Source organism: Aythya marila (assembly GCF_965140915.1).
Source record: "Aythya marila genome assembly, chromosome: 2".
NCBI lineage: Eukaryota > Metazoa > Chordata > Aves > Anseriformes > Anatidae > Aythya > Aythya marila.
Window position 1 is genome coordinate 102,945,858 of NC_139043.1, and position 27,917 is coordinate 102,973,774.

The 27,917-nt window shown below is 35.8% G+C and overlaps 1 protein-coding gene across 1 annotated transcript in view; it reads left to right on the forward strand.

Annotated features, from left to right (window-relative positions):
• The window catches only part of PIEZO2 (piezo type mechanosensitive ion channel component 2), a 311,014-nt gene that overhangs the window by 36,028 nt on the left and 247,069 nt on the right, over positions 1-27,917 (forward strand). The window contains exon 2 of the mRNA XM_082754254.1: positions 20,608-20,703. Within this exon, the coding sequence (XP_082610380.1) occupies positions 20,608-20,703 (96 nt within the window). The remainder of the gene's footprint in view (positions 1-20,607; positions 20,704-27,917) is intronic.

The window sequence follows — 27,917 nt, forward strand, 5'->3', positions numbered from 1 at the left end:
CTTTCAATCTCCAGATAATGAGGTACCCAGAATTTACCATAGGGATAAGATATGCTTGAAATATTGTATAGTTCCAGCTACTCTTAATTATTAATTTGGACTGATCTCTAATTACACGAGGCATCCAAGCATGTTGTCAGACTACTTAAAATATATTGATGCAAGAGAGTGGATGGTGTAGCCTTGATTGTGTGCAAGCACATGTACATGTATCAATGTATTTATTTTTTTTTAATCTTTGTTAGAGAGATGTTCTTTGGATTTTGTTTCTTTGGTGGTGCTGCTAGTAATGTTTCAAGAACAAAAAGGAAAGAAAGAGTTCCAGGAATAGCTTAAGTGCAGAATGCAGAATTGATTTCTGCTTATTATAGATGCTCTTGCATCTGAACACCACTACCTCCTCTCCCAAAATCCTATATATATATTTTTTTTAGTTTCTTCAGAAAGTAGTCATATGCTTCTCCAAAGTCCCCTGAGATATATCAATAGTACAAACTATTAGGTCCTTGAGTCTTCCTTCAGCTATACAGATGCATAAACGAAATTGAACCATTCTTGTCACAGCATGTTTACACCTAGCTGAGTTTTCAAGATGATGTTTGTGGCAAGGTGCTTTGTGTCTCCATGCTTGTGGGCATGCCTTTGGTGTGGAGGAGGAAAGTGTTTACTTCTCAACTGTATCCAGAAGAATCAGAGAAATTGCTGTATTCTGGTGACCAGCATCTTAAGTGGGTGACTTGGAATACTTGTAGAGAAATGGATTGAATGGAAACATGGCAAGAATAGTACTCAAATCATCTTTTTAAATTCATTGTCCCAGTGTTTCAAAGAGTAATTTTTTGTCCTTTAGTTGTTTCTCCTATGTGGATCTATACTAGGGACAAACAGGCTAGTTCACAAACACTGAAATTATGGCAGTGCTAATTTACTGTCTTGTTTTCTTGTTTTGGTACTATATTCTTTCAGCCCTGATGCTTTGTGTTGAAATAATCTTAGACTAGAGTTTGACTCTCTCCATTTGTACCAGCAGATGGTCTTACCTTTAAGATGCACAGATCTGAATTCAAGAAATGTGGTTGAATCTCTTTAAATCTGTATAAACCTAACAGATAGAGAAGAATTTGACTTTTTGTTGTACTTTGGTAAATGGAAGTTTGCCCAACTTAAGGGCTTTAGGATTTGGCTCAATATTTATTTTAAATCCTGATTTCCCAGACATAAACTGTTCTAATGGAAGCATCCAGATATTTGAGAACATGTTACAATTGTATTTTTGTGTGCTTCAGATGTGCTTTAACTAAAAAAAAATAGCAGATGTTTGAACCACGAAGTGTACTTTTCCTGAAGCATATGTTTCCCATGTTGCACTAGCGTGGTATGCTTACCTGGTGGAGATACTTTTTATGGTTTTGAGAGGAATTTTTTTCTTTTCCTCCCTCCTCCACTGATAAAACATCAGAGGTACAGAATACATCTTTTTGCACTATTCTGAAACTAAATTTGGTAATCAAAGTTAAAATGTAATGTTGGACAGTCAAGAATACCTCATTTTATTCTGACTTAAAACTACAGACTTTTCATTATTGTGTCTGAGATGATCTGCCATTTTTAGTACTGTGTGTAGCTTCTACAGTCTCAGATGTGTTTTTTCTTCTGTGAAATAATTACAGGTGGCTAAAGTGGAATGTTTGGGTACCATTAGCACCCAGGTTTTACTGAGATTAAGGACTTCTCTGAGTCTAGAAGTTTTGATCTTGAAAGAAGCATTGATTTAGAGCTGGACTGCTAATTCTTGGCCTATATATATATATAATTATTTTTTTAAATGCAAAAAACTTTTAGATGTTGAATTTGGAGGGAAGTGATGTTTCCTCACTCACAGCATCTGAAGCTAATTTGAAATCTACTGATTCTGCTGCCTGCAAATAAACTGAAAGTCTAATTTAACATCTGGGCAGGGTATTATTTTTGGAAATCCTGAGGACCACTGAAAAAATGGAGTGAAGGACCCACTTTTCTTTACTCCTCTGCAGAGGGTTGTTGGAGAAGAATGGAAGCTTTCTTCTGAAATGTCAGATTTATTACACAGAGATCGCACAAAAAAGGGTGGGGGGCAGATTTGGATTGCCAGCTTTTCCTAACCACAAAACAGGATGTGCTCCCCTCTCCCTACCCAAGGACTCAGTGTAATAATCAAACCATTCATACTCATTTCAAACAGCATTTTAATACTTGCCTTTTTATTTTTTTTTAAGCTCTTCAAATATTTCTTAGCTACAAACTGATAAATGGCTTTTGACTTACCAATTTTCAGGAAAATGATTGCATTTTTGGCAGGAGAGATAAACCAAATTAACAAAAATGTAGAAATTGAATTATGAGCCTGTCCCATAGTCACAAATATGTTGTGTGCTTTTAGGAATCTGGAATTAAAACTCTAACTCTGTATGGGCAAGCACATAAAGCCACTTCACTATCTGTGTATCAACAAAGGCAGCCTTGTTGGGCTGTACAATGCATGAAGCTTCACATGGTGCTTCAGAGTTTAGAAGTATTCTTATCAAGCTCAACTCAAACTGTCTTCTAGACAGGAAAAAACAAAACAAAACAAAACAAAACAACAACTTTCTTCTTCTTGGATTATGATGACAGTTCCCATTTTGGGCCGAAACCATTCTGTATTTGGCTTATTTTAGAAGTGCTTTCTATTCCATGCACTTTGAGCTTGAAGAAACAAATTTACCAGTTGATTTTCTGTGGATTGAGAGTGAGAGAGCTTGGCATGTGCATTGTTGTCTTGCCATGGAGCTGAACTAAAAGCCTGCTTGCTTTACAGAACTTATACCCACAAATAGAACAGCATTCACAAACATTTTGAGATGGATCATATTTTATATTTAATATTGTTTTTTCAGGGTCACTTAACATGGGACAATAATATTTCTAAAGGACAGGTTACTAGTCTGTTGTTCCTGTTTTCAGAAATGCTCTGTATAAAAGTTTTTGAGTCAGTGTGGTTGACCAAGTTACAGCAGTTTATGAACAAGCAATGTATTTTGTCTGATGTACAAACAAGTTTAGCTACTAGATTGTGGTTACTGTTAAACTTTGTTAATTCATCTGCTCTGATTGGAACGGTGCTGGAAAAGAGGACAGAACTGCTTAAAGAATGCAGGATCAGGCTATTACTATACTCATTTGAACAAGCTCCGTGTGATACCTGTTGCTTCCTTGAGGCTCAGATAAGCCTAACATCAGATTTTGTCTAATTAACTAGTGAAGACAGTGACTAGGTTGTTTCAGATCATTGTATGATGTTTATTGAAATTTCATCCTTTAATTTTGAACTGTGATTTGGCTGGAATAGCTGGGAATTTGAGGGGAATAAAGCAAGATGGAACAACTGGAAGGAGAAACCTCAACAACTTCTTGCCAGTTTAAAGGATGAAGAAAAAGCACCTAGTGGTTTAGAATGATGTATGAATTTCCTTCTTCTATCTCTGCAAGACAGTCTTCCCTTAAAGGTTGATCCTTTAGGTTAGTGATACCAAAACCAAATTTAAACTAACCTGTTAGCATAAAATGCTAGAAGACCAAGAAATAAAACATATTAATTTCTCAAATATGTGTAATCTTGCACAATTATTTTTGTCTGGAGTGCCAAGAATTTGGAAGTTGAATCATAAATGCAGAAATAAACATGAGTTTTAGGGACGATACAATTGAGAATTTTAAGAAATCTAATATTAGATTTATGATTTCTTATAATGCAGTCTGCTATTAACAAACTATCCATGGACTGATACTCACCCCTTCGTCATCTCCATTTATCTCAAAAAAGGATGGCAGTGTTTGGCATGTATGCATCTTTTCCTGAAAGGTGTTTAGACACTGCAGTGGTCAGCACAGCATAAGAACATAAAGCAGGAATTAGTGATGCCATGATGTTTTCAAGCAGAAAATGATGCAACAAGTAAGGGGAGAAAAACTGGAAAAAAATGGTACACAAATGACTAGGGGAGTCATTTTTCCACTGTGAGATTCCCTGTTGCTTCATGTGTTTCCAAGATAATTGATTCTGAAGTCTTTCTTGTATGTACATCTGCTACCACTTTGGAAAAGAGAAAAGAATATATTTTTCTTGAGAGGTTGTGCTCTTTGGACTGCAGGTTAGGAACTTGGATCAACTTGCTTACAGGGCTGTCATGTAAAGGTGGTACAATCAATTCATTTTCTGTTGTTCGATTTCTTACTTGCGTAAGCATAACATTGCACTGTCGTCTCTGCTAGTGAATTTCTCAAGTTCCTGTTCACCCCTTCACAGCCCTTTCCACAGTGTGCTTGCTCCCTGCTTCAGTCATGCCAGCACTGCAGTCATGCCATGCTACCACAAGCACTCACGCTGGTGGTGGCTTGGGAGTTGCAGGGACTTGGTGAAAGAATTCCTTCATCTTTTCTGCTGAGGAAAACACGTGGCCCTAAATACATAGGCATACTCTAACATGATCCTTTGCTTTGTTTGTGCATCAGGCATTTTGCATTCATAAAACAGTCCCCCTGTTTCCATGCCAGCAAATTTTAGCTGCTAAATAACCTCGTGGCAGCAGTTGAAGAGGAGACTGCCAAAACAAGGGGGTGATGAGGAGAAATGTTGGTGCCCTGTACCACACAACTTGGGATTTCCTCACTATGGATGTGGTGGGGTAGGGGCCTGGTGCCTTTGCAAACCTCTTTTGGCTACTGGCATGTGTGAGGTGCAGCAAAGGGCAGTTTTAAAAGCAGCTAAAGTTGAGCAAGTTCCAAGGTGATAACTCCACAGCTGTCAAAGCTGAGTGGGGTACAAATTTGTTTTGTGCTGTTGGTGGCAAAGTATGCCTCTGCACTTTGGGGTTGGGTCTTCATCCTTTATCCTTTGAACTTACAACACTGAGAGGTAGCGGCTGTCAAAAAAACTCATCTTAGAATATTTGCTGGGGATTACAGTTGGGCAGGATTTTGTGAGAACTGTTCCAAAATTGGAATCCTGAACATCTTATAAATTTGTACAACTTTTTCAGGGTTGGCATACAATATTTATAGAAAAGTGATATTTTTACTAGTAGACAGTGATGCCTTAAACAAAGGGTAAATACTTGTAGTCATATACTGATCATATCTTGCTGATTATGAAATCATCCGAACTCTAGTTTTCTTTAACGTACATTGATAGCAGGGTCCTAGCCCACTTTATGCTAGAAATTGGTATCATGGTGAGTTATGTGAATTTTGCTGCAGTTATGCTTTTCTTCTGATCAAAGACACTGATGGTGGTAAGGTAGTGGTGGTAAGGTTTCTTTGTTCTTGTTGTTTTGTTTTTAAAATAGTGTATTTTCTTGAGCTACAATGAAATAACTTGGAAGTTTTAGATTCAAAACAATTTAGTTCTCAAAATTCTTTCAGTGGTGAAAAGGAAAATTATGTGGGAACAGTGAATGTTCAAAATGAACTACAATGACCTTTTGAAGTGGTTTATAAGTGGATAGCTAATTGCAGTTACGAGGGAATGTCATACGAATGGATAAGGCAGGAAAAAGTTTCACAGCTGCAGCTTCTATGCCATAAATATTTCAGGCATTATTTCCTCCTTTTTAAATTGAAAAATAGTTCTCATTTTTCTTTGTTTAAAAAAAACAAACAACAACAACAAGAAACACACTGACATTTATTTCAATTAATCCTTTTTAATCGTAAGTACTACTACTTCCTTTAGTAAGGACACTTTTTGCCTCTGCAGTAAATAGTCTCTCCTCTTTCTACCTGACAACACATTAGCAGAACAGCCTTACTGAGTTAGGTATCTCTCAAGCTTGTCAGTGGAAGTTTTCTTTCCTCAGCTTGGTCTTCCCACTTCTAGCTCTTAATGACTTGTGGTAAAGCCAGAATTTAGCTCTTTTTCTAGACAAACAAGAACACTCCTGACAAACTGACTGGCTTCCTCTGTATTCAATCAAAACCCAACATTTTCCTTAGAACATTTCTTCTCTGGAGCTACAAACTTCATCCAAGACTAATTCTGGTCAATTTACTCATAAAGACCATGTTGAAATCATTGGTTTATGTTCATTACTGGTATAAATTTTTGTAGGTTTACTGACAAAAATACTTAATTGACGAGATAAAATTTTATACTAATGGGAGTGCTTGTAAGCAAAGTTACAAGGATTATGTAAGTTTTTATCATTGTTATCTTCATTGTATATAGAACTCTTGTCAGTAAGGGATCATTGGCTTCTCTGCTGAGATTGCAAAGAAAACCACATTTTTTACTTGAAAGACAGCTGGCTGTTTGTATCCTTCTTAAATTTTCAGGATATGTTTAAATCAAATTTAATGCGCCCTTCACTTAGTTTTAATCCTTCAGGATGTATACTTTGGCTCTTTCTCAAGAAACGGATCTTCTGAGATTCTCAGTGGACTTATTTCTCTAAATTTGATATCTTTACCCAATTAAAGAGATGCTGGTGTTTTTTTTTTTTTTGTTGTTGTGGTTGGTTGGTTGGTTGGTTTGGGTTTGTTATGGTGATAATTTTTTTCTTTAAGTGAGAAAAGTGAACTCTTTTATATTTTGAGAATAAAGACCTATGTTGTGACCCTTAAGTTTATCTGTACCAGTCTTCACGTGTTCAGAACAGGCCTTAGAAAAACAGGTTTTTATTATTTATTTTATTTTTTTTCCTCTGCAACAACCAGTCCTTTCTTTTGTGATTGGCTGCATTGAGAGCACTGAAAGTCACGCTGTGGTGAATCCAGAATCCTAATTTTCTTGATGGGGTGTGACTGCTTTTCTTTCTCTGCTGATGTGGTACTACATAATATAATTGGGTATCTTCAGTACTGTGGCCTGACTCCAAAGAAATACGTAGTCAGACTTTATATTGAGCCTAGATATAAACAGATTAGAATTACTAACTGCGTGGGAAGTTTTCTTCAAGTTAAACTTCTTCTTAACTTCCCACATTCAAATGTTCTTGGACAAGGACACAATGCTTTGTTATATAAACATAAAAGATGTATTAAATCATTTTGAATTTCCAGTCTTGTTGTTAAAATTTGCCTGGGAGCTTATCAAAGGCCTGGGGGAGTTTCTGCAATTCATAGTTCAGAGGAAGAAAACATTGATATGTTTTCATTACAGATGCATTGTAATGGAGCATCAATCTGTAGAAGAAGACCTCCAATATGTACCAGAGATTTGGCAACCCAAACTGAGTACCAAACATGCATTGCAGAACTCTGGGGGCAGAAAACATGTCTTGAGTGATGTACACAGAAACAGATACAGTTTTAACATGTATCCTGTGCATTCCAGGGAATATCTCTACTCAGAATAAATGCAACGTGTGATTTTCTGTTTTCGTCCATGATTATATGCACACTTTCTGTTTGAAAACTGGACAAGGTCATAGCCCTTTCTAAGCAGTAGGACTTCTGATAGATGTTTTTCACCCAGTGCTATGTAAGTGTTATATTTCAAATGCATAGCATGGATGATGGGCATGTTCAGGTGAAATTTAATTGGAAGTCAGATGGGTTTAATGCCTACTTTTCTAGAATAACCAAATTTAGGGATCAAAATAAATTTGTAGTTATAAGGTCTCCCAACATCTCCCTTGATTCTTTGATTTTTTGGGTTCCCTAGGATCCTTTACACGCATTTAGTTACGTGAAATAGTTTATAAGGCAATTCATGGCATTCCTAAATATATTCTTATAATATATTGAAATTTGACATCTTCACAATAAGAGAAAAATACTTAACATATTCTTAAGGAGGGAAAGAAATGCACAATTCCTCTTCAAACAAAAAATGAATTATTATTTCGTACATGAAATATCAGTTTCGAGTAGTGACTACATGAATGAGGGATTTGTCTCTCTTTTACACAATTGAGATATCCTGGAGATAATTACTTTTGAATTTATGTTTCCTTTGGTGAGCACAGTGGCTTTGTAACACTGCCTGAAGTGTTCAGTCATCACCCAGATTTGTTACTTGCAGTTTCAAACTTCTTTTTCCAAGTGATGGACCAAGAAAGGAAGTTTATCTATCTTTTACTGGAATAAACAATAGTAGAGTTTTAAACACTGCATTCTTATTTGTTACTTCACTAATGACCCTCATATTTCTTAGTGTTAACACCTCTCTGATGTTTAGTAATGTTTATATTCCTCAGAGGCATTTGTCTGGGTTAGTTTTATTGTCACGTCTGTCCTCTGATTCAGGTTTTTTTAGGACTGGTGTAAGTCCTGAAAAAAAGGTGTAAGCAACAGCTGGAAAAAAAAAAAAAAAAAAAAAAAAAAGAGAGAGAGAGAGTTCTTACTGTATCTTATGCCAGTTGATTTATAGTGATTTATGTGTTTTAAAAGACAACAATTTTGGATGTCTTTGGGGATTATTAATGTGCTGAAATTTTTACTTGTAAATTGCTGGGAGAATTTGGCTGAGTTCCTGGTGTCTGATAGCTTCTTAGTGACTGTAAGTTAAGATGTAGATCTGCTTATGGAGATCTCTCTGTCACACAAGTGTCTCCATATCTGTCCTTGGTTGATGTTATTTAGCAGTAGCCCTGTGTGAATTTTGTTCGTCATCTGTGTTCTGTGTTTGCTGTTATTTTTAGTTTGAGTCTTGTCAGGGTTATGCAACTGTAGCAGCACAAGTGGATTGCTCTCTCCGGATGTCCAAGGGGCAAGGAACATGCTTTTCTCATTCCATGAAGATGAATGAGGAACAGAATAATTTCTTTAGTTCCCAGTTACTTTCCTAGAAAGAGAATAGGAATCTTGAAGACAGAAAATAAGCTCACATGTTTAACATTATGGCAGGCGCTGAATAAAATGCCTGAGAAGTTGTTGGAGCCAGAATGAGAACCAGGCAGTCCCCCTTCTGTGGGCAGCTACTTCAGCGGAGCAATATGACATCATCTTCTTCGTACCTGACCAGTGAATACAAGAAGACATCGCACAAAATGTGATTTCTGTGAAAGCTGAATGCTCAAGGTTTTGAAGTCCAGTGTTCTGTCCTGCTTGATGATAACCCCATATATATATATATTTATAAGTACATATAATTTTATAATATATAAAAGTATAAATAAATAAATAAATATATACACAGTCATGTAAAAAAGAATCTTGTTGCCAACCCCATTTTTGGGTGTCAGAGGTTAGGACTGCTGTTTTCTGAGTAGAGGTTACTTTGGCATGTGTTTATCATGAGGTAGGGGAGCAAAGAGTGTGCCTGGAATGACCACTGTGACAGAAGAGACTGGAAGTGAAACTAAAGAAGTTTCAAAAAGTCATAAATCAAACCAACTAACCAAAACAACCATCAACCTTGAAGCAGATTGATTTGTTGAGTAAGGGATTACTGATACAATATAGAAATATGAACACATAAAAGCAATGTAAGAAAATAGAAAGATTGCAGTTGAACTTGAAATGAGGTATAATGTTAAGTAGATCTTTCTAATGGCAAAGCATACTGGTGGTGGTGTCCATCATGGTTTTTACTTAATAAATACTTGTATGCTTAATTAAAAAAGCTTATTGACATTGGATTTGTGAGTGAGAGTAGATACTCTTTTAAAAGTCATTATTCTGAGTAAGGTGATCATTGTGGTATGCTTATGCCTGAGGCCTTTTGTTCATTTTCTTTGTTTCAAAGACAGGTTGGGAGTATGCCTGTGTACCGAAGATGCATTTCTAGAGCTGAAAGAAAGAGGGAAACAAGGGCTTCCCCTCTCTCTGTACTCAGTTCCCAGAAAGTCTGCCACAAAGTTATAACTGGTTCCAGATGGTTTCTGATGGAGAGAAAGCTTACTGAAACTGCTACTCTGAGAAAGAAAGGGGAAAAATGTCCTAACCAAAAAAAAAACAAAAAAAGTGTTCACTGTCCAGCAGTCAGCTCTCCTGATGAGCACTGACCAGTGAAAAATGTGATTGTAAACGTGCTGTGAACCAAATGTGTAATCTGTATCCGTTTATTGAAGAATTCATGGATTTTTCAAAAAAAAAAAAAAAAAAAAGTTTGTGCATATCATACGCTAGCTGCATGATGCTGCACAGAGCAGTACTATGTCAAAATGCTGGCTTAGGAGCATGGTGGGAGTTTCATACGTTAACACAGTATTATCAGAAGAGCTCTTTCATGTTGGAGGAGGTCAGGTTGATGCAGGAGGCAGCTTGTCCTGAGCTAACACAGTTATGCATGGTTCTACGCTGCACACTGTAAGCTGCAACCATTAATTCACACTAAAGGGATGATAAGATTACTTGTGTTTCAGTTAACTATTTTGAACAGCAGTGTTTAATTCCAATCTCATCTGTCACAAGTATTATAGTAACTGGAGTTACTCAGAAGTGAGTGAGAGCAAAACTATGCCAGGATTTATCCTTTTTGTCTGAATTTCAGTAAGAAAAAATAAAGTTCCCAGCTAAAGCTCACTGGGCAGTCAGTGTGCCTGCCAGATACTTGACACTATTATAATACAGAGTTCTGGAAGAGGAACATTTTTGGTCACTTTTAAAGTTTTGTTCTTATGTTTATAGCATATCTAAAGTTACAATGAGTGGCAATTGTTTCCTTGTTATTGTAAAGAATTTTGGAGGAAAATTCAGAGCATCTGAAACAAAATAGAATGTGAAATGCAAAAAAGTATAAAAATAGCAAGTTGTAGTAGTATTTCAACTTTCCATTTCCTCTTCAGAAAATGGTAACACAAATTTCTTACAGCCACCAATTTAATTTTAAGTATACTTGTTTTATTATTTTTACTGCAATTGGCCAGTCATGACTGTGTCAGGTGAAAGTGGGAAATCCATACAGACTTAATAAGATTTGCACTTGTGTCTCTGAGCTGAAATGGAGATGTGGGGCTTATTCTCTGTTGTACTTAGATAACTGGAGACAAGAGCGGCTGCTGCATTTTTCTGAGAGATTCAATTTTGTGACTATTAAATAATAGATCGTTTTATCCAGTCAATAGTGAGTGACCTTATTTTCGTGGTACATTGTTTTGTAAATAATGCACAGATAAAAGTGCAAGCCATGAACAGCCTCTTTGGGTTTGCTGTTTGGAAAACCAAAGTTTCGAGGAAAAAACAAAAAACAAACAAACAAACAAACAAAAACTCTTTGAGGCTTTCTCCTCAAACACACCCCTGACCCAGCAGCAAAGGCAGCAGTAACTGTCACTAAATATCTGAGGACAATTTACTAATATTTTGTGTGAGTGCATATGTATGTGTTTTGGTTGGTTTTAAAGAACGCTGCATGCGTGAACCTGCATAAAAAGAAGGATAATTTTGTTTTCATTTCTTTTCATATTTGTGGTTGAAATTAAGATAGTTTATTACTAGAAAGCAAAAATTAAAAAGCTTCAAAAAATGAAAGCTTTATGCAGATACAAATAGCAGTAAAACGGTCTACTGAGCAGTCTTGGCCTTCTATCATATGGCTATTGGAAATACTTTTTGTCTGTCTGTAGTGTTTTGTTTTTTTTTTTTTTTTTCCTTTTTTCTTTTGTACTTTTGTGTGGTGGTTATCGGATCAGATATAGAGGAGAAAGGAGAACATGACACGGATTGCATGACATATGATCAAACAAGCCAATATTAACAGGACACTGAACATGGTGACTAGTAAGTAAGAGTGTTAGTTGTAAGCATTTTAATCAATTCTATTGTTATCTCAACCCTTTGAGCCCCACGTTGGATGCCAAAAAGGATTGTGGTGGTTTTACCATGCTAGGCAGCTGAACACCACAACCGCTCTCTCACTCCCTTTCCTTAGATGAGGAGGGGAAGAAGTAAAATAAAGAACAACTCATGGGTTGAGATACGGATAATTTAATTAAAGTAAAAAAAAAATAATTATTAAGGAAAGATTATTATTAACTAAACAATTTAACTAAAGGGGAGAAGGGAGGGGGAAAAGGGAAAAAACAACACAAAACAAAACAAACAAAACAACAACAACAAAACAAACAAACAAACAAAAAACAAAAACAAAAACAAAGCAAAGGCTATGTGGAAGTGCAGAGGAAAGAAATTACTCTCTACTTCCCACAAATGAGCAATGCTTGACCACGTCTTTGAAGCAGGGCCTCAACGCACGTAGCCGGTGTTCGCGAGGAGGAAGGACGTTTTCACGAGAGCCCACCCCTCCCCTCTTCTTCCTTTTTCCAGCTTTTATTGCTGAGTGTGACATCATATGGTATGGAATATCTCTTTGTTTGGTTTAGGTCAGCTGCCCTGGTGATGTTTCTCTTCTCACTTTTTTGCCCACCCTCTAGGAGGGTTAGAGGGAGTCCTGATGCTGTGCCAGCACTGCTCAGCAGCAGACACAACACTGGTATGATACTACTGCTGTTCTAGCTACAAGTGCAGAGCCCAGCACTGTATGGGCTGCTGCAGGGAAAGGTAACATCCCAGTCAGACCCAGTACACCTTGCAAAATCCTTTATTCAGAATGGTCCTCATTTTGTAAATTTTAAATGGCCTTTTCTCTTTTAGCATTTAATTTTTCTCTTTACTGAATTTGTGCATTGTATAAATGGTCTGTTTTACCACAGTTTGAAATGTTGCTAAGAACATCTGAACTGCTCTTTATCACCAGTGAGAGATGACTTTTTAACCGTAAAGCGGAAACAGGGATGTACATACATGAGGAGGAACTGCAATGGCCTTTTCCCCAAACATTAGACCAGGGGCCACAGGGTCTCCTACAGGTCCCACAGGGCAGGCCCTGTGTCACTGCCCCACCAGGAATGGGCTGGCCAGGCAGGCCTGGGGACGGGCTGAGGCTGTGGCTTCCCTGCAAGTTCTCAGGGGCTTCTTAGTGGAGTCATTTTCTCCAGAACCTGAACCAAGCATTTAGTTAACCTGGATAGTACAATAAAAGGTCTTCGTGTGGTTTTGTGGTGAACTGACACTATAAGGCATTATTTTTTCAAGTTAGAGGTGAACTGTGTATTTTTAGAAAGAAATTGCCTTTATGACTGTGAGTGGGTTACAGCTCAACTCCTGCTCTACCACTGAATGCAGTAATAACACTTCTAGAAAACACCACTGATCATTTGTCCTGTACTTATGTTCTTATTTTCTGTTTTTTCTAGAGCAAATGTAGTTGCCTGAAGAGTGAGGCCTAATGTGGGACCTACGCCTTGGCTAGGCAGCCTTTGATGTTCAATAAGATGACTGTGTGTAAAACAAAGAAACAAGAACAATTCAAAAACTTTGAATATTTTAAATAACAGAAACTGACTGCTTAATGTCTTACTAGAGGGTGGCACAAGTATAGAGACCTAATAATCATGGCATTAAGACACTTTTATTGACAATTTTATTGAATCTTGACTGTATGTCCTCATGTAAAAATTAACCATTCATTGTGCATATTCATGGACGGTCTTGTAGAGCACCTTGATTTGGAGTAGATGTATTTGTTTCAGTGATTATCTTACTCTAAGTCCATAGATTGGTTCTTGGCACCAGAACCATGTCATCTTGGGTGTACACCAGTGTCTCATTCCCATGCTAAATCTAGGCTGTCTACATTAGTCTGTATCAGTCATCTAAATTAGGTGTTGATTAGGTGTTTTCAGAACTCTGAGGATGTAACTGGTAGAAAATTTGAAATTAACCTCCTTTTTTAAGGAGTGAACATTTTTGATGAATGTTTTTCCTGCCACTGGAAAAGTAAGTAAAAATGTTAAACCAAATTTTAGTCTAAAGGTATAAATCTTTGCATAGCTTTCTTAGTAATCTTGCAGTTATAAAGTTGTTAATCAGAATGCAAACACTATGCAATATCCTGCTGAATGAAGGTAGAAGACATATGACTTTTAGTTCACTGAAGTGATTCCTTCGTGTGCTAATGCACACATTAACATGAACAAATTAATCTAGATGATAATGCTAAGAATGTTGAAAGAATGTAGAAAGAAATATATAGAAAAAAATCTCAGCACATATTTCTTACACAGAAAAAGGTATAACAAGCATTGTGTTATTCTGTTAAAGTTAACAAAAATGACTTTTTATTAAGAGAAATTCAGAAGTAGTGACAGGATGGCTACTTCTGTCTTCATCTGCCTGTCATATTTTCTGTGGTAGTGGCTTTTGACACTGGCTTACAATTCTAGCTTATAAGTCAGCAGCACTTTGGTAGTATGTACACACTCTTGAAGGCTGTTGTGGAACAGATAGTCTTATCTTCTGAATGGAATTTCTTTTAAAATTTGTGTAGAGTGAAACTAAAATCTTTTATGAAGTTATTTTTTTCCATACCTTTTGAAGATCAAATTCCTCTATTACCACCCTGTTTTGCCCTCCAAGATTTCTTGTTTAATAGATGAAATGCATGTTCTATACAAATTAACCTTTTAAGTAGGAAAAAAAAGAAAGAGCTGTTACTGTAAATGTGAAAATAACAACATACTGCAGGTGTTAGAATTCTGATGTTTGCTTGGAAATACCCAGTACATCTTGAATCTTGGTGGTGAGTCTAAGAATAGTAGTAGATTTCTTCAAGTGTTAAAACATTCTTCTTTGGCTGTCGTATAATACTGAAAATTAAAGTCTAGAACAAAATGTTTATAAGTTATATGAGTTAGGATTTTCTGTTTTTGCATGGTGCATGCTGCAGATATCTATCCTAAGAATGAGTTGAAATTTCCAACTTTATTTTAACAAAAACTTGAAAAATAGTTATTGTACTAGTTCTGTGTTAAAGATACAGTTCATGTTAAAGTAGTTTGAGCAAACATCAGTGTTCCTTAATGAGATATAAATTTGGGGCTGTCTGGGAATCCATTGTTTTTGTTTTTGAGTGCATATGTACAAAGCATGTATATTCTGTAGTCCAGGACATTTAAAAATGACTTAATAAAGGAAGAGAAAATGTAATTTTGAAATATATCTCACTTAAGAGTATGTCCTTTGCACAGAATGTTAGATAATGATTTTGTGAAATCATAGTGAAATGCACATTTCAGATTTTTTGTATTATAATTAAGGAAAAGGGAATACAACAATGAACGTTCTCTTTTAGTGCTGAAATATTGACTGTTTTTATTGACTATGCCAAGAAGTGTAGAAGCAATCTTTAAAATGTTAGTAATCTCTAAGTTCCCAGGTGTAATGTCAATTCTTCTTAATTTCAAAAGCAGAGAAAAGAACTCAATTGTTAATTCTTATGTAAGACTGGGGAAGGAGTGGTTCTTAAACTTCTGATATTAATAGATCTAATAGAAGTTATAGATCATCATGTCAATGATTCTACTCATATTTGGGAGCTTTTTTAAGGCTTTAAGCAGAAATATTTGCTCTAGTTAATGTAATGTAAGAGGAGATATTTTGTAATCAAATTAGCCCTCTTACCTGAGTTATTTTACCTGGGTGAGGTAATCATTGCACGTAATCATTTAGGTAATCATTTCCTAACAAGGTTTATAAAAAATATTTTACAATGTGTTCTTCACTGCAAGACTTAAGTGTTCAAAGGTTATTTCTGTTCTCTATAGCCCCCCAAAATGTATTGGCGGAGCAGGCTTTATTGATTTTTTTTTCTTCGTGCATGTGTGTATACATACATATGTATTAAAGATATGTATTACATATAGTGATTATAACTCACAATTAGTGAGTTATGAATATATTTACAGATATGGTGAACTGTAAACATCGGTTATCTGTGTCTAATTTTTAATATGATTATGAAAGGTACATGAAATTATCATAACTTTGTCTTATTTACGGTTATGAGCTAATGATTTAAAGGGAATATTTTTTTTCTGCTATGTTATGCATAAAAAACAAAAACATTTCAAATAATCACCTATGAACAGAGAATTCAATTTTGTGTGTTACAGAGTATTCATTTTCCTCCACCCAGGGGAAGATGATATAAAGTTATACTAAAACTATAAAAGAGCTAATTAGAAAAAAAATGAATTTACTTATAATATGTTAATATGTTGTATATCAGTAGTTGTTTTTTGTGTCCTTTCACAATTGTGAATTACTGCTACCATTGGAATCTGAACAATATCAGAGTTTCAGAGATGAAAATCCTATTTCCAGAGTTTTCTTACTAGAGGCTGTTAGAAAACATGGTGAGGAAGATTTAAAACATACGAAATGGACTTTTTATGTATGGTGTATTTACCTATTCAAGCCTTGCATTTAGTGTTCTTTTTAGGCAAATCCATACATCTGAAATTAAGAAACTGAAAGCTTTCCAGGATACTAATAAAATCAACACTTTCAGCTTAAGGAGTTTTTTTGTTGTTATTGTTGTTCTTTTAAAAAATGTCTTCAAAGTATTTTTATATTCCTGCAGACACCTATGTGAAAAAATATAAGGCAAGGTTTATATGGAAAAGTATTGCCTGTTAACAGTCTGGTTTATATAGTTGCAGAGAAATAAAACTTTGAGAACACAGTCTCCCCAAGTCTAGAAATAGAAAGCAGTAAATTTAAAGGTAAATGTAGTCCAAGAATAATTCGTCTGAAATTAATTTTGCTAATCGATTAGACAATTTTGAGGAGAGGTAACAAACGTAAAATGCTAAAATTGCATTAATTTTGAGCCAGAACTGATAGTGCAAACTGAACAATGTAACCCAAATACACAGAAATTTCTATGCCACCTGGCTTGCCAAGAAAGTTTTTTTGTGTAGGTTCTTTTTCCACTGATGGAATCCCATTGACCTCAGATGGGACTTTGTACTGTGGTGGGCATCTGCTTATGGCTGCCTTTTGTAAAGGAGACCTTTGTGAATGCCAGAGGGAGTGCAGAGGATGATTGATTCATTTGCTTTTTTGGATTATCCACTGTTTTGTCAGAGACATACTGAAGTTGATTTCATGTCCAGTGATGACTTCTTGACGGTTTTGATTATCAGAACTCGATATCCTTTTATAATAAGGTCACCCACTTAAGGGATGAAGTTTAGGGTGAAGTTAAGGGTGGTAGATGAAGTTTACTGCATTTTAGCAAGGCTTTTGATGGTGTCCTCACAGCATTCCTCTGGACAAATTGTCCAGGTTTGTGATGAGCAGGTACATGCTACACTGGGCAAAGAACTGGCTGAATGTTGGGGCGTAAGGGGTTGTAGTGAATGGAACTAGATCTGTCTGATCACTAGTGGTGTGATTCTCCAAGGCTCAATACTGGGGTCTGTTCAACATTTTAATCAGTGATTTGGATGCAGGAGTTGAATGCATTCTTAGTAAATTTGCTGGAGACACTTAAATGTGAAGTGATGTGGAACCTTGAGGAATGAGAAGCCTTGCAGAGGGATCTAGATAGATTGGAGCATTGGGCGTTCAGCAATAGCATGACAGAAACTGGATTCTGTATTTGGGATTGAGTGATGCTGGACAAAATTTCAGATTGAGAGAAGAGTGGTTTGAGAGTGGCCCTGTAGAGAGGGATCTGGGTATGCTGGTTGGCAGTAGGCTAAACATGACCCAGCAGTGTACACTGGCAGACAAGAGGGCAAACCATATTTTAGTTTTTACAACACAGTGTAGCCAGCTGTTCAAAAGAGGCAATTATCCCACTGTGTTTACTATTGGTGTGGCCCCACCTTGAATACTGTGTGGAGTTCTGGGCTCCACGATATAAAAATGATGTTAAAATACTTGAATGTGTCAGAGAAGGGCAACAAGGCTGGTTAAAAGGGTGCAAGGCATGTACTAAGGGTTTGTTAAGGTTGAAGAAAAGGAGGTTGAGGGGTACCTCTACAACTTCCCAAGGAGGAAAAGTGGAGAGGGAAACGATCATCTTTTCTCCCTGATATCTAGTGACAGGATGTATGGGAATGGCTGAAAGCTGTGTCAGGGGAGGTTCACACTAGACACTAGGAAAATCTTTACCAAGAGGTTAGTTGGACACCGGAACAGGCTTCCTAGCAAGGTGTTTGATGCCCTGTTCCTGACAATGTTTAAGAGGCATTTAGATCATATTCATAATGATTTAACTTTGGGTCAGCCCTGACAGTTGGACTCAATGATCTTTGTCTAGGTCCTTTCCAGGTGAAACCATTCTAACTTATGAATCTATGTATTTGACAAATAAATTTACAATGCAGAGTGAATATATAAATACACTACAGCAGTTGTTTTCTAATCTTTAATTGTACTAAAATGTGTTTGAGTGTAGCTTTTTGTTGTGGCAGAGTAGCTTTTTAAGACACTAATCTCTTCACAAAAATATGCTAGATGAACGGAGATCACACACACACACACAAAAAGATAGGGAAATAGTGAATGGACTGAAGTTAAAAAAAATCACTGCCTTTTTTTTTTTTGTATTTATTTTAATTTATTAATTCTGAGAAATTTATTGATGGTGCACTTTTAAGAGCTTAAATAAACATAGTTGTCCAGGCAATGTGTAGGCAAGAATATTATTTTATTAGGTGGTGCGTGGGTATAGAGATTCTATATATTTGACACGAACTTTTTACCAAGGCATTTATTGATATACCCCCAACAAAGGAGGTTGTCTAAAATCACACAGTTGCTTTTTTTATGCTTTCACTAATGAAGCTAATTGCTAGGTGCTGTTCAAGAAACATAGCAAGCTCAGTTCAGAAGAATATTATTGTAAGAAGAAAATGTTTATAACATTGTACTGAAATCAAGTAAGCCATTTAATGAAATTAAAAGCTGATTGCCTGGGCCTCTGAAATAAGTGGATCTGCTACCAGAGTGACTGAGAACATTGATCCTTTCCTTTAAATACTGGTGGAAAAGCCATCAGGCTTCAGATCAACCTTGAACCACCTTTTCCTATGGATGCCAAAGAACTTCTTCCCACCCCAAATTAAACTTGCAAACAGACTGGTTTATGGATTTGTCCTGACCTCGGAAGTATCCTTATTGCCATTCTTTTCAAGAATGCCACTAATGGTCATAGCACATCCTCTGCTCCTCTGCAGAGCGCCCTGTAAGTAAGTGCATATAGCAGGGTTGACTGTTCTTCTTAAATACATTCACATTAAAGCTCTGATAATTGCTTACAAAATTCCCTGTGGGATAGGTCCCATTTACTTTTTCTTGGTTACAGGGGTAAGTGTAAGTCATCAGGTGGTCTTTAAAGGCTGTGTCTATAAAGGAAGTTTAAGCATTAAGCAAAAGAAGCAGTCTGCCTGTGTTGAAATTTTCTCGGACAAATCAGAAGTTGTTCTTAAGCATTCTGGATTTCACACCAAACAAACTTCTATTACACTTCATGGATTTTATTTATTTATTTATTTATTTTTAAGGCTGGTGGGAGAATCATGTTTAGAAACAGAGCATAGATGCTACTTGTTCTTCCTTCGTGCCAGATGTACCCATAAAGATCACACGTTTCTTGGCTACACTGCAGACATGGGGCGAGAGTCCAAAGTCTTTGTATCAGGGCTATAAGGGAATTGGAGACTTATTCAAAACATTAGTTTGGAAGAAAAGAGTTATAGATGTTGTATGGGTTTGTTTGTTAACAGTGAGAGTTTTTGTTTTTGCATTTATAACTAGAATGGAGAGATGTGATGAGGATCAATTAATGCTTAAGTTGTCAACTCAGTGTTGTCAACTCTAAATAGTATCAATACATTTCATGAAGTGGTGACTGCAGAAACTTGTGTGGTTTTTTTTTGGATATACATTTCTGGCAGAACTAAGGCTGTCTTTTTCCTCCCAAATCAAGTTGTTCAGGACATAGCTGAGAAAACAGTGTATTGGTATTAGTTGCATTCCATGGGTGAATGCCATCTCCTAACTCCTCAGCAGTTGCTCTATCTCATGTGAAAGTTGAATATAGCAGGTCTCATAATATTCCAATATCTGCTGCACAGTGGATTTAGAGATACTTCATTTTCTTTATTGTTGTTTTTTATCCTTTCAGTAAGGAAGTCCATATACTCCCCTTTCAGCACAGAATATGCACAACATCCATGTGTCTGGGTTGTAGCAATTTTTAATTCACAATCTCTTCACTAGAATAATTTTGTAAAAGCAAGCAACTGGGTGACAGTAAAATTCAAATTGTTCTTGAATTACATGATGTCATTTAAAGGATAACTGGTTATTTTAAGCATGCTCTAATTTGAAATGTGAATATACTTCATTGATTTTCTTCATTATTTAATGATAATCCCTATTTGTAATATAATGAACTTGTATGTTGTTTCTTAAAGAGAGATAATAAATACCGCTTTATGCATCACTATATATTTTTGTAGGGGATGGTTTTGTGAGTTTACAGGTGAGGAAAGGAACAAGTTCAACTGCCAACTTTGTCCATCATTCCATACAGTCTTTGTACCTTGGATGCATCTTCAGTGCTAAGCTTAAAAATGTATATTACTATGAAAATGCCTCAAAAGTGTACTTAATTTTAATAATTTAAGGAGCAAGTTGAACACTTGCATAGAAATAATTTAAATAAATGGTGACAAGTAGCTATGGTAAATAGGAAACTTAAATTGTAAATACTTTGTGCTATTAAATATGATTACCTGACTAAACGATATGTTCTTTCTTTTTTTTTTTTTTTTTTTTTTTTTCTCACAGCCTGTGCTTTCCGTTACAATGGGCTCTCCTTTGTCTACCTCATCTACCTCCTGCTCATTCCTCTGTTTTCAGAACCCACAAAAACAACAATGAAAGGTAAGACATTTCTTGATTTATTTTTAAGTGTCTGTGCTGGGCATAGTACCTGCAAAAGCCGTACGTGTGTGGTTTTTTTCCCCCTCATTAAGTGAGCTCATTTGTTATATACATGGATATACATCTATCATGCTATAAACTCGGACACTGCAGTTTCTCTGTAGTCTGGCTTTGGTGTTGAGGGACTTCCAATCCTGATGGTTTCTTTGTTTGTTTTTGCCTCAAGGTGCAACTGGGTACTGAGGGATCCTTTTATGGCATTATTTCACTGGGAATCCTGAAGTGATTTGGGTGAAAAATGAGCTTTCAGAAACCACCCAAAGGCATCTTACTGTGCCCAAGGGCTGGATTCATAGCTACTTTTAAGAATTAAATTTGGTCTTAGATTTTTTCACTCAACGGTGTTTTAGATACTTAAACACCATTGTCATCCTGATCTACATTATACAACTGCCTTAATAAAAATAACAGAAATGCCTTACTGATAGAGATAACAATGTATCATATGCCTATCAAACTTTTACAATTTTAAATATGAAAACAGTTGTGCCAACCTATGAAAACAGAAATTTCTATCTAGTATTACATTCTTGCTCTTTGTAGGGCACCTGTTGTCTGTAAAGGAATGACTTCAAAGTCAGCAGAAATGGCTGTGTAACAGCTTTGAGACTTTAAGAGTTTGTAATCTGTTGGTGAAATTTGTATTCAGGGTACAATCATGTCTTATCAGCTACTGATGTCACTTAGTAGCCTGTTGGATGAGATTGCAGATGACTGAATTTCAAAATACTCTTGCTGCAGGAAACATTCCTGTTTCTGCTCTCCTGATTCTCCTTCACATTAGTACAAAAAAAGAATACTGCACAATGCTAAAGTCAAATGGACTCATCTCGCATCTTTTCTGATGGAAATAATGTGAAGACTGTCTCTTGAAAAGTAAGTTGGTTCCATGACACCACGAACAAAAAGGAGACATTTAAGAAATTCTAATGCTGACTTTGGCATAATTCTACTCACAAATTCATTGTCACGGATGATGGAAATTTAGACTATTTTAATCAACACAGGTTCCTAAAGAAACAAATTAGAAAATCTAGATTCCAAATATAGTGATGTCTGAGTTTAGAGGGCCTCTATGAAATTCTTGCCCAAATGGTTAGTGTTTTTTCATATGAAGAGAAAATAAATATCCTGTTGGCATACCAGAATGCTCCCCCAGACCTTTCCAGAGTGTTAGAGGCAGTTCTCCTTCTAAACATTCATTTTTGTGTGCCACTGATCTACTTCCCAAAAGGAAATAAATGTATGAAACTTCTGAGTTCCCTGAGGATAGTTCTTGGGGAGTCTCAAGTTCTAAGTTCTGTTTTAGAGTAACTCTGCAAGCTGTCATCCTTTTTTCTCTTTACTGAGAAGATAGAGAGCAAGCAGAACTTCCAGAAATATCTGATGAACTGTTAATTAATGAGTGGCACACAGTGATGGTACCAATCCTGATTTTCACAAATGGAAGTTCAACTTACGTTGTCCCAATTTTTGCTAGTGTTTTCATTAACCATTAGCTTAAGTAGGAAGAATGATAAACTAAAGAAAACCATCTGTCTGTGTGTAAGGTTTCTGGTCACGTGGATTTTCACCCACTCTATGTATAGGGGCTCTTGTATAACAAAGAGCATTTTCTCCTCCAGGTCCTTGCATGGAGAAAAAAGGCAGAGTTAGATTTGTGTTGTGGAAAGTGTGTACTGGCCTATTCTAGTTATGACAACTCACTGTTTTTCTTTTACTTTGGCTAGGATGGATGCAGATTTTTTTTTATTTTTATTTTTATTTTTAATCTTTGAAGGTCTTACTGAAATTATATCCTGTCACAGTGCATGTCACAGACTTGCTTCATTTAGAAGAGCATCTGTATTGAATTAACCTATTTTGCATTCTTTTTTTGGTTTTATAGTTATTTATATTATGGTTTATAATTATTTCATGTGATTATAATAGCATCAAATGACAGAGGTTTGTGCTATGTAGTTTATATACATTGACTACACCTGAAGTAAAGGTGAAGAAGTGGAAAGGATTGCATGAGGGTAGTAGTATTGCTAGACGTTATTCATAAATGGGATACGAGTTATAGATAGATCAAAGTAAAATTTCCAAAAAGTGTTTACAGTGGGATAAATTTGAACTGGACCAAATTTGGAGTCTTTGAGAATTGCAGTTGAAGTCTTTTGGCAGAGTTAGAGAATTAGTTAGTTGAGAATTAGGGCTCTTTTGAGAGCTCACCTGTTAGCTATAGAGTTCAAATCTCTCACCCCTGGGTGAAGGAGCCATCTTCCCTGAGCACTTCTGTGCAGAAGGGGAAGAGGTCTGCTCAGTAAATGTATTTCATACCTTAATTTCTATGCTTCTGTTATGTTTCTCCATATTCTTTTACTTCCACACATCGGTCTTAACCCGGTTTCTACCAGTAAATCTAGGAAAATAACATATTGTCTTTTGGCCAGGACCCATACCAATTGGGTGGGCCAAGTTTATGTTGACTGTGTGGAGCCAGAAAAAAGAGAGCTGAAAAATAAATAAAATAAGAATAAAAGGTAGGAAATCCCACCCTAAGTAAGGGTGTCAGTCATTTTTAAAGTGGAAAATTACAAGGACAGTATGAGAATGAAACATCTGTAAATGCCCATTAGTGAGCTGAAGCTTCTCTTAAAAGTGCTAAAGGTGACACCTAAGGGGGAGGCACTCACTGGGGAGGTTGGGTGCAGCTTCCCAGCTAATATGCAGTTACCATGTTGTTTTTGTGTGTTTTATTTTTGCTGCCTCTTCTGTACTATGAGAAGTGACTGACAGGATGAACAGAGCCATTTTCTAGATGCCAAGACGGATTGTGGAGAAACATGCTAACCTTCTACAGTCTAAAAAGTTAATTTGATTAAAACTTCCTGTGTGATTTGATAGACGCTAGTTTGCATCACTGATGGTAGAAATCATTCTTCAGAGGGGATAGTGCTTTCTTAGGATTTTGGATAATTTCCTTATAGTATCTGTCATTGCATTAAGTTGCTCATAAATTTCATGGTATAATGTGCTCATGAGACTTAGTTTCGCAGGTGAGTTCAATATGTCTGAATGTAACCACTTTGGTCCACCATACCTGTCACCTTTTCAAATTTTGTGTGTGTGTGAGACAGTATTTCTTTCTACAAAGTGTGGAAGGATTTTTTTTCCATGTACAGAGGTTGGAAAAGAAAGGGGAAATTATAACTATTTTAACTAAAACCAGCCAAGCCACCATTAAATCAAAGAGTCAAAAGTTAAGTAAAACAAACATTATTCAAAAACAAAACAAAACCACAATGTGCCTATATATTTTACTTCTCTTTTTATTTTTTTATTTTTTTTCTCCACTTTCATTTATTTCCCATAAACAATATTTTTGAATCTTCCCTTCCATTTCTGTTTTGTTAAAATCATTGGTTTTCCTGAAGCCTTTGCTTTGTTTGAGTACGTCTTTTTAATCTTCTGAGCTTTCTCCATTAAAGTTTTCCTTCCTTGTCTTCTCCTGGTTCATTCAAATTCCCAGTCACAATCTCTAACAAACTTTGTCACCTCTTGCTTCTGTCTTTCATCTGTCTTCTGAGTTTATCATCTTACAGTTTGCAGTTACTAAATTTATTCAACTCCTATCTGCCAAGCTTAAGGGTTTTCCTGACTGTAGAATTAGAAGCTCCATCATCTGGAATGGATAATGTCAGCCTAGATTAATTTTTGTTTTGAAGGAAACCTAAACGCTTAGATGCACTGGGGAATAATACTATGCTCTCTGAAATAGTTTGAATGGTGTTTAAAGCTTAGTAATTTTTTCCTATTTTTTTCTTAAGCATTTAATCTCTAAAATACAATTAATAAAATAATATTAGTCCTTTAACTTGGGGAAGAGGCACAGTCTCCTGTCTCTGCATATTTGTTTCAAGATATTACCTTGCCTATTGAAAATACCAACCTCTTCTAAAGAAAATGAAATGTCCTTCAGTTAGATCTGAAATGCTGATTTACTGAAGATTTAGCAGAACATGTTTGGCTACAAGAAGTATTACTTAATTGTCCATGAAGCTAGCTGAATAAGGGAAATTGTCTTTATGAGCTTTTATGTGCAACTAAAAATGTCTGTTTAACTGTCTTGTTCAGCTCTATCTATTATTTATAATCCTTGAAATCTGTGATTACAGAGTTGATTATACAGTGAAATGTACTACTGTGCCTGCAACAATTATAAAAAAGAAGTTCATTGCAAATAATATTTATGTCCAGAAGTACTTCAAAACTTGATTAGACCACTTTTTCAAAGGTTTCTGATGAGAACTGCTTTTGAGGTAGATGCCTGTTTGCATGCATTGTAACACCATGTGATTTCGGCAGTGGTTTTCTATATGAATTACCTCTAAAATCAGCAACTGACTGATTATCTGTTTCATTGGAGATGACACATAGACAGTAAACTTTAAAAAGCTTTTTTTAAAAAAAGTTTAAAAGTCTACTTTCTAACTTCTGATTTACAGATGGTTATATTAGTGAACTTTTTGTTTGCGTCTGATGTCAACTATATAGAGGTCCTAGTCCTTATTAATGGCTTATACATACAGTGGTGACAGAAATAATAAAGCATGACCATATAAGTTTGGTCTGTCTTGGACCAGTAGCTCATCAACATTTCTACATAACAGTTTTTTGTGTGGCTTTTCTTTTGTGTGTAACAGAGGTGAATTTGCATGTAGTTAGTTCTGTTAACTTTATTTCAATTCATAATTTCTGATATTCTAGATATCAAAAATAGGACTATGTGGCCAGCCACCATGTAAATAATGATAATAAATAGTTAAAAAATAATAATAAAAAAAATCACGTATGGACTGGATTTTGCTAACTGTTCATGTTAGTTAGGAATGGAATTGCTTCTGAATGGAGATACTGCTCAGCATGCTGAAACTTCTCTCTCTTTGGTACTAAAAATACTAATATAGCACAGATCCATAAAAATGATGTTCTAAAAATGTCTAGATCAATGAAGTGATGAATAAAATCTAAATCACAGAAATGTTTAATTGAGTGTTAATTTAAATGTTGCTGAAACCATGGTAAAGAAATGGAATAGGAGATTGTTTTGCAGATATGAAGGGACTTGTGATCTGGAATAATCTGCATAGAACTGCAAGATGAAGAAGGGCTACAGTGGCAAATTTGGATCACCAAATATAGCTCAAGAGGTTTCAGGACAGCATTGATCCAAATGAATATTGAAAAAAAAATCCACAAACATTGTTTTGATTTACCTACATGTATATATATCAGTTTAACGCATCTGTCTTATGACCAGTCTTTTTACTCTCAGTTGCACTTATTTTCTGGGGTTTCACACTGACATTAGATATCTAATTTAATATTCAAAGTTATGAATTGGGTCAACCTATATTGTCAGTGAATAGTAATGTGGTGAGTACTATGAGTTGACTGTTTTAGCCTCTACTGAGTCCAAAAATCTTAAAATAGATTCTTAATTTTAGACCTCATCTACATCACATGGTATTGAGATTTCTGAACAAAATGAAAAATTCTTACATGAATATTGTCCAGTAATTGTCATGGAAGAGAAAATTAGTTGGTAACTTCCTAACCATGAATCCTTGCACTTCATGGCCGTGTGGTTTGTTGTACAAAAATATACCTTCTATTTCAAAGCAGGGCATCTACTAATACATCTTCAATTTTAACTTTTCAAGAATTTTTAAACATTGTTTGTGAAAGAATTGCTGTCCAAAGCATATATGCAGAAAGCATTTGAAAATAACTTCAGGAAAAAAAGGCAAACCAACCAAACAATAACGGCAACAAAACAGCCAACCAGCCAACCAACCAAACCCCCCCAAAGCTAAAACACTCACTGAAAGCTGCGTTTAGAAATTTTTTAACAGAATTCCCTTCTCTCATTTGTCCAGTAAAAAAACATGTTCTACTGACGGCAAATTTGTTATTCAAAACTGTACAGGAATACTGACAAAGGAATACTGACACGTTTAAAGAATACATGTATAACATTCTTATGCATTCACTAACAGATACATTGGGCTAGTCTTCAATGTCTGCTACTATGCAATGGTGATGTTTGCAAACTCACTCATCTTTATCTGTGTTGAAAATGTGAGAAAGATCCTTAAACTTTTTGGTGTTTTTAATCCAGTTTGAAACATTTTCCCAGCAGCACTAGTAATGGGATTTGATTGAAAACAGACATTTTGTAGCTAATTTGGGTGCTTTTGAGCATTCTGGTTTCCTTAAAGTACATGCATCAAAGAATGAGTTTGTAAGTTGGAAATACCAACTTTGATTTTGGAAAGACTTCCTCACATGGTTTCTGTTGTCTGCTTTGAACAGAAATTTAGCCAAATGTGCTTAGACATCTGAAGGCTTAGATGTCTGTTACTGCTTCAGTCTAAGGAGCTGGTTTTAGTTCAAGCAGTTGGAGTTCATGACTGTTTTTACTTTCATCTCTTAACAATTGTATCACCTACTATTAGTATAATATTATGAGGGTATTGTACTCCAAATAGGGGATAAAAGTCACCTGGTTTGACCATCTAGAACTGTAGCTAAAATAGCAGTACCCATTTTGTGCATGGGCTGTATGGTTGACATCCTGTTCTCCCCTGCACGGGATAAAGGCTGTACCTGCTTACTGAATTTTTAGTAGTACTGGCAAATTGTTCTCTGCACTTCAGTTCTTCAGGATGGTTTTCTGTAGTGCCTGCCATAAATTGATAGGCCATGGGCCTAGCCATGCCCTAAACTTGTTGTGAGTTAAAATGTAAAAATTTGCTACAATGGGAAGGACAGAAGATGCGTTTTATGTTTTACAGAGCTTATAAAAATATATTTAAATACAAAATCTTCACATGTTTTTGGGTAGAACAGCTTGAGTTTTCACCTTTTGAGAAGCTTTTCTTCCATGTTTTACCACAGAAATGATTGTTTCTTTTTTTTAAAAAAAAAAAAAGGAAAAAAAAAAAAAAGATTTATTACCTGTTACCCTTAAGTGCTCAATAGAAAATACTCTGGGCAATAATAGAGATGCTGACTAAAGGGGATGGAGAGCTGTTTAAGATGTCCTCAGAACTACTGAGTGTCTTTGTAGAAGCCTGAAGAATTGGTATGAAGATTTATTTATA